Source organism: Mytilus edulis, chromosome 4, assembly GCF_963676685.1.
Source record: "Mytilus edulis chromosome 4, xbMytEdul2.2, whole genome shotgun sequence".
NCBI lineage: Eukaryota > Metazoa > Mollusca > Bivalvia > Mytilida > Mytilidae > Mytilus > Mytilus edulis.
The window spans coordinates 63,442,777-63,451,299 of NC_092347.1; the positions used below are offsets into that span (position 1 = coordinate 63,442,777).

At 31.7% G+C, this 8,523-nt stretch overlaps 1 protein-coding gene across 1 annotated transcript; it reads left to right on the forward strand.

Moving 5' to 3' along the window:
• The first annotated feature begins 291 nt into the window (after positions 1 to 291).
• Positions 292 to 8,523, forward strand: LOC139520193 (visual pigment-like receptor peropsin). Its single transcript, XM_071312665.1, has 3 exons — positions 292 to 1,134; positions 5,244 to 5,349; positions 6,679 to 8,523. The coding sequence occupies exons 1-3, from the start codon at positions 553 to 555 to the stop codon at positions 7,053 to 7,055; spliced, it is 1,065 nt and encodes a 354-aa protein (XP_071168766.1). The 5' UTR covers positions 292 to 552; the 3' UTR covers positions 7,056 to 8,523.

Here is an 8,523-nt window from a genome sequence, read left to right on the forward strand (position 1 = left end):
AATTGTTTATTAAACTCACTACTCCTCATTGGCCTATAAAACTATTCAGATATCAATCAAGGACAAATTCAGTTTTTAAGTCATTAATCACAGTAGTATCAAACACGCCCTTTTATATAAAAATATTTTTTCATAAGGAAGTACTAAATTTGCGTCAAATTACTTGACAACGTACGGTAAGAAGATTCAGCATTTATGTAAAAGCTTGAAAGATCATACCTTCATATTCACATAATCAATATATAGATAGTGCATGATATTTATATAAGAGTGTCAATAAGTATGACTTTCATTCTCTGTACGATTTTGCATTGCTAACATCATCATCATTTAGGCGTTATGGATTTTTTTATAATTTGTTTTGAAGTAACAAAATAATTATGCCTTGTTTTATCTGAAATTAGCACGAACAATGTTCTTGTTTTTTCTTTTGTAGCTTTATTTCCTTGAAGAGCTGTTTTAAAATAATTAAAATTGGAGAGCTTTATGAAAACTACTTTTGCCACTCAGCAAAGCATGTTCTGGATGTGGAGTTCCAAATACTGATGCAACATGAATGCCATATTTTATTGTATAGCTTTTATCATGTTTTTTGTGACGTTCATTGGGTGCTCCGTCAATGGTGCTATAGTGTATGTAGTATTAGTTAATAAACATCTCCAAAATGTGAACAATACGTTTGTAGTATCGATGTGCATAAATGGATTTCTTATATCAAGTTTTGGTACAATATTTACGGCAGCAACGAGTGTTAGGGGAGAATGGATTTTTGGAGAATCAGTTTGCCAAATGCATTCTTTTATAGTATTCTTCCTAGGTCTTGCAATTATTGCTACTTTGACAAGTATGGCTATAGAAAAATATATCGTTATAAAACAGGAATCAAGAAACGTGGTGACAAAAAGAGTTTGTATTTACATACTACTAATATGCCACGTGTATGGGTTTGTGATTTCTTCTATGCCCTTCATTGGGTGGAACAGGTATCAACTTGAAGGATTCAATATAACATGTTCGCTGAAAATGGACGGTACAGACGCTAATTCAACATCTTTCAACATTTTTATGCTGATAGTAGGATTGATTTGTCCGTTAGGAGTAATGATTACCGTATACTCTAAAATAATCGTTACGGTAAGTCATGTTCCTTTTTTTAGAAATAGTATTGGATTTTATTTTTGGAAGGGATAAAAGAGGGACAAAAGATACCATAGGGACAGTCAAACTCATAAATCGAAAATAAACTGACAATAGCATGTCTAAAAATGAAAAAGACAAACAGACACAAATTTCGTGTAGAATAAGCTACACGAACCCCATTAAAAACTGAGGGTGATCTCAGGTGCTCCGGGTAAGTTATTATTTATAAATATATCTCAAAAACTTGCAAGAACATAAACAGTTGCAATGTTTCTGCACCAGATGTGCATTTCGAAAATCAATGTCTCTTCAGTGATGCTCGAAGCCAAAGTATTTTGAACTCCAAGGCTTATTAAAAAGGTAAAGAACTATAAACCAAATGACCCCAAAAAAGTAAGCCAAAGCTGTACAAGGAATAAGAGCATGAATGAGGAAAATACATTCCTTAATTCACAATCATTTACAAAATTTGCAACAGCAAATTTTAATAACACAAAAACCGTACTTTCATGTCAGTACCAAAGAACTGATTGCTGGGCTGGTAATACCCTCGTGGACTACCAGTCATTTCTTATGCAAAGGTAATGACAGGCGCGTAGCAACCCGTACGCAAAAACGCAGTTGCGTACACATCGAAAATTTCACAAAAATAAAAATATGGTACATTTGTAAATCTAGTAAGAACAAAACTAAAGTAATGAAGTTAATAAAAAAAAATATACAAATATGTTAATGATCACTTTAGCTATATTTCGTTCCAAAAATTAGTCTTCCCTTTTCATTTACGAAACCAGCATTGTAATTATGTTGCTGATGCAAACAATTTAAAATGGCTAAGTCCTCCGGGTGTCAAAACACAATTGTTACGTCTTCTATGCCTCTTTACCCTGACATCTTTTCTGAAGATTCAAAAATAACTGATGAAATAAAATATGACATTCTTAAGAGACCATGGACATCAATTCATTCTTATGAACTTCCTGTGAGGTATGTATAAGTCTTAAACAGTCTAGTCCAACTTAAGTTTAACGGGGGTGGTAAAGGGTAATTTTCGTGCAACTGTATTCACCTTTTTTTCATTTGACGTTCAACATGTTTTCACTTTTTAAATTTTAGTGCAAGACGGGTGCCTTTTTCGTTCAACAAGTAACATGTTCCCAAATTTAAATAAAAGTGCGTATTTTCCATGCTTTCAGTTTTAAAGTTTTGGTTTTCCGTAATCCTAATTTGAATTAAAAAAAACTTTTTTTCGCGAAGTCCCAACCCCACCCTTTACTACCATTTTTAACCTTTACTAACTAGCAAATTTTTAGAATTTTATCTTAAATTTTATTTGATATTGTTGAAGAAAAAATGATTTGATTTTGTTATGCATTACCTACGATAATAGATGGGCATTGTGCTTTCTTGTCTGTGCATCTGTCTGTCCGTCCGATGTATGCCGGTCTCGATGGCAACGGCAGAACAGTCTTTTAGTACCATGAGAAGAGTGAAGACCTACTTGAGAAATACATGTACAATGAAAACGAATCGTTTATCTGGACTCGGTCTTTTGAACATATACCGAGAGAAAAAATTAAAGCTGACACGGTTTTGGACATCTTTAGTAGAAAAAAAGAAAGGAAATGGGCAATGATTTTTCAGAATTAACTTTGAGAGAAAAAAAGAAAAGCTAAAAAACACTGCTTGATCACTCATAAAATAAAACATAAAGATATATGTGATTCGAATTTTTATTTATGTATTTTCTCAATAAAAAAAAATACCATTTAAGTTGCACAGTGTTGGCTTAGAAATTAGTTTGTTTTCTAATGTAAAGTGGGTTCAGCATGATTAGGTAACAAATAAAATATCATAATACCTAATCAAGCCATTTTAACCCACTACACATAAGGGAAAAAAACCAAATTGTTAAGCCAACAGTACGGGTTTCTTTGTTTTTCTCTGATTATTTATTTCAAAGGTTGACCTGTTTTTTCTAAAAGTAAGATTTCTATGAGGTCCGATTTGAAGTCCTCGGAAATTGCGAAAATGCAGGATTTTGCACCATTTACCCCAGAGCTTCTTGAGCGGCCCCCAGACCCCCTGTCGTAAGACTTCCTTCTCCGGCATTGCGTACACATCAAAATTGCCTAGCTACGCCCCTGAATGAAATTGTATTAAGCGTGTGTTATTCTATATTTTAAGACAAGCATAATACTAGACACAATACGATGTACGCAGGTCGCATGGCTTATGCCATATATCTGCTGTTCTTTAATTAACTTGAAATTTAAGATATAGACATATAATTTGAATAGGGCAAAGTAACACTCAAAAGAGCAGAATCGCTCGTGTCTGTGATTTCTGGTATGAAATGGTATGTTGAATCCAATATTGTTTTGCAAAGAGAGGGTTACTCTCTGCACAATAGAGCAGTACAACACATTTTTTAAATAGTCCGTTGGTGAATTGTTACAGGGCTAAACTTTTGTTCTTATCCAACATGCCCAATTTATTAAGATTTGAAGTGACATTCAATATTGGCGTCTTTCATTCGGTTGTATCGCCTATTGTTGAACGTACCTAATATGTTAATTGTTAATCTGTTGTCGTCCTTAAAGTACAGGAAATATCTAGCAATTGACATTAAGAACGCAACAAACAGTTTAGACTAAAAGATTACTGCTCTTGTCTGGGTGTTAAAACTAATTACAGCGACATAAGGCTAATTAGGCATTAGAATAACAAACCTTAAATATGTTCTTCACAAATCCCAATAACATTCGAAACAGTAGAAAATAAACAACACAATACAGGAAACTAGCATGATCATTTAGCAACATTTGTATATATCATTGAAAATTATTAAGTTTTTTATTGGTCCAATTCTTATAAATTAGCGAAAACGTTGATCCTATGAATAGTCGTTCCCTTGTTTTTTCCCGTTTAAAATATATCTATGATAGCTTATTTGGTAATTTGTTTTCATATATTGCAAGTCACGATATAGTGCAAATTAGCGTTCAGTTTATGTTTTTCGCGATCCAATGCAAATGCTGGGAACATTAATTTATTCATATTTGATGTTTGCATTAGGAAAAAATGATCGCTTTATTTGATCTTATAATGAACAACACGACGGGTACATTAGTAATATTTGTTGAATAGTGTCTATTTACTCTTTATTAGCACCTGAGTTCCTTTACCTGGGTACGGGTGAAGGTCTCACTGTGCAATACTCTTTGAGATGTAGTGCAGAAATACATGCGTTGTTCCTTGACTTTCGTGTGCTTTTGGTTGTGCATGTACTGCGTTTGTGTCACGAAAGGATATTTCTTATCCTTTGTATCAGTAATGTATATCTCAATCTGTTATCTTTTGAGTATTTTATAGACTGCTCTCTTCAACCACTTTACCTTTGGTTATGGTGTTTTTTCTGTTTTTTCTTGCTCTTCATTCCCTTTTAATAGCGTCATACTTTTGATAACATAGAATTTATTAATTTAATTTTGGATGTAACGCGTCTTATGATTGGCTGGCAGTTTTTTGTTTATCATCTCATAGACATAATTTTTTCATGTCACCGTGACGTCATCTACGTTTTCACATGATTTTCTTCAGCTTAAAATGGAATTTAGAATTAAATTATAAGTAATGACTGTAATAATGTTTCTGTCTATTCGCAATAACATAAAACATGTGATGCACATTCTAAAATAACCCGCTACGCAGGTTATTCAGTGTGCACCATATTTTTTATGTTATTTCTTCATAGACAGAAAGAAAAATACTGTCAATCCTTAATTACATAAATTTTTACTTCTAGAATGCTTTGTTGTTGTGAAGTTTTAATAATTCACAAGATCAGTTTCCCATATTTAAAACTGAGCTCAGAAAACGTAGTTAAACCAAATGAATGGAAAATCAGTAAACAGTCAAATCTAACCATCACAGTAATTATGTAATGGATTACACATACATAATAGCATTAACAGAGATGTGTGAGTCTTATATTAACTACACTTCCATTTATAGTTTTTCCTTGGTTAAACATTATATTCAATTAACAATTAGCTATAAAAAGCATAAACGTACATGTATCCGTTTCTTTTATTTTACAGATGAAAGAAAAACGAAAATCAGCAAACTTTAACTCCTACAGCTGTCAGCGAAAAACAATATTAAAGAGAGAAATGAGAGTAACAAAGACAATTTTGTTCATGATAGGTAATAAGATCAGATAAGAGAAAATAAGATAAGATAAGACAAGTAGAGATAACCTAAGAGCCAATATTTACAGTTATTAGTAATTATAGTTTTAGATTTAACTCATTGTACCATATTCTAAACAATGTTGAAGAATACAATAAATCACTTCCGAGAAATGTATTTACCAAATTATTTTCACACATTTATTTTTCAAGCGATTTAACAAACTTAATATTGACTTCCGCATAACTTCATTACTTGAGTGACGACAAACCTATTACTTGTACTACATTCATACGATATCCCGTTAGAAATATGAATTTATGCGGAAGGTACCGGTATTTGAAAGATTGCGCCTAACTTTCATAAAGGGGATTTTGTATTAGTTGTATAACTATCACCATTAACCGGTTTTGGTGGTCAGTATAAAATTAAATTGCTCGGGTTTTTAGTTATCGAGGACTGAGAAGTGACCACATAATCGAGGTGATCACTGCGCCATTCAATATCCTAACTTTTGTTTGTTCTATTGCATTTAGAAAGAAAAGGCTAATGTTGAAGTGTACATAATTGGATGAGCTCAATTATTTTCACATATGTTCAAAATGAATTGAGCATTTTAGCACATAAATACTTTATGTTTGGTTAAACAACGTGCATTAAAACATAAATATCCATAAACGCATTTTATTACAAGATACAGGCTAACATTTAGACGATAAAGATACAAAATAGATATCCTTACAATAAGAAAGAAAGAAATGAATTTTCATATCAGTAAACATTTGTTAAATGTTTGCTTCACAATATTAAGTTGATGCATATACTTCGATATGTTTTTGTAACAATAATCATTTTAATCATTGAAAAGCAATATGGACAAGAAAATAAAGTTCATCAACACATTCTTATAATTACCACACAAATGCATTTTGATCTTCATTTACTTTATTTAAAAAAACATCAACATAGATTTCTAGCATTAGATATAATATCGTTATATTGACACATATATCTTCTAAGATTGATGTATATGCAAACAGACTTTGATAAAACAAGCTAATACGGGAAAAAATGTCATTGAGATGGCTTAAGTCGTGTTGTGATAACGTCTCTCTGCTTTCAACTATATTTGCAGATACTTACATGCATATCAGAACAATACTCTATTACTTTGGGTCTGTTTATCAAAATAGTAACTAAAGACATTTTATAGCATGATATGATGTTTTATGTTGTGCCTTCGCGTTATTTGATTTAGTATATGCAAAAAAAAAAACCCACATTAAATCATTTTAAATGCACAGTTATTGAATATATAACATTGACATTTTTGTTCAATTTTAGGTGCTTTTAGTGTTTCCTGGTCCCCATATGCCATACACTGTGTTGTATCGATGCTCGGTATAACAAAAGGAATGTCTCCATTTGTAGCAACTATTCCAGCTTTGATCGCAAAATCTTCAGTAATTTATCATCCAATCATTTATGTGTTTAAAAACAGACCACTGAAGACCGTGCTACTAAAAACACTTCACTGTTCAGCCAAAAAAACTAAACATGTTCGTGGTGTTCACTTGCCATTACAAGAATTCAATAGATCAAGCATGAATCGTAGAGGCCCAACAGTAACATTTACAATGGACGATGAAGCAGACTTCTCATTTATAGCACCAAATAATAATGTTGAAAATATTGGACATGTATATGAATTTCCGACCTGAGAACAATTAAGCTCAATTTGTTTATGCATCATCATTCCTTTGATATTGTTTAATTAATTGTACATCGAATGGTATGAATTATCTTATTATATTGCTTGTATTATCCCCCATTAACATGACATGCATTCAAGGTTTAAAATAATGAGCTGAAAGAACAAAATCAATTTTTTCATGAACATTCTGTCATGGAAAATAAGAAGTGATTCAAAATCCTTATTTTTATATCACTCAAATATTTAACAGGCACAAAGCAATTATTGGATGCTCATAATTGTATAAAAGTTTTCGCAGATAAAGAGTTTACTGTCCATATTTGTTTAAACATTTATTCTAATTGTATTTGAAAGTTATATATCACGACAGAATACTTACAGGGGGAAACTCAGAAAAGATACCAGGCTGATGATTTTCTACTCTTGACGCGCTTTTCATCTACAGTGATGCTCGAATAAGAAAAGTTCATTTAAAAATAAAGTACGAAATTTAAGAACATTGAGGATGAAGAATTTGGAAAAGTTTTGACAAATACAGCTACGACAATCAACCACTACCTGGGAAAGAAAACCTTAAAAAAAATAAATAAAAAAAATAGGCATTACAAATTTCCCATGCTCCCATGCGCCTGAGTGTTCAGTGCTTTTTCATATTTCTTTTTTTTAAGCGAATTTGATATTTTCACAAACAAATACTTTAACAGCTGGATAATAGATGTGCTCGATTAGACAATCCTTTCTTCTAAATTGTATAGCTGAAAGTTATGGACAAAATTCATTTGAATAGGTTTAGTCATGAAGACTATAGTTATATTTGTTTTTATATCACTGCGTCAAATTAATGTTTGCAATTGTAGTTTAGACCAAGACTTACAAGACTGTACTTTATACCTTTCTTTTATTTTTCAGTCTTAAGTTTTTGATTTTCAAATATTTCTGTTAGTCATCAAGATTATCACCAGCCTAGTAAACAGTATAGTTGCACTAGCATTGTATGATTTCAATCTTGTGTAATAAAGTTCTGGAAATCATTTTAAAGAAAGTCTATAGATTTAAAAAGGATAGTCAATCTCAGAAGTCGAACTATGAACTGATATTGGCAATGCCAAAAAAAATGAGTTCGGTTACCGCGAGTTCTGGTAGAATGGTTCGTTGAGTCTATGAGTATTTTGGTTTTCTTTTGTCTTCTCAGCATCAATCGGTTAACTTAAGTCCTTTACAACAGATTTTTACACTATGTTAACTAAGTTCTTATAGTACACTGTTACATCACTTTGAAAGGTTGACAGAGGGTTTTTATCATATGTTTAGTCATTACACAACATTGATGTACATTGGTTGTCGTTGATTGCGTTCTTCAATAATTGTTATCGTATATTGTTGTTAGCTAACAACATTGTTATTAGAACATTCAATTTTCAATTTTTATTTATTAAACTTTATAACACGAGCATTGCAGAAATATAAATATCAAA

Bases quoted from the DNA above. Each gene is read 5' to 3' on its own strand.
- LOC139520193 (XM_071312665.1), top strand. From the start codon at position 553: ATGAATGCCATATTTTATTGTATAGCTTTTATCATGTTTTTTGTGACG. The intron at 1,135-5,243 runs GTAAGTCATGTT...TTTATTTTACAG, and splicing joins ACTCTAAAATAATCGTTACG to ATGAAAGAAAAACGAAAATC. The intron at 5,350-6,678 runs GTAATAAGATCA...GTTCAATTTTAG, and splicing joins GACAATTTTGTTCATGATAG to GTGCTTTTAGTGTTTCCTGG.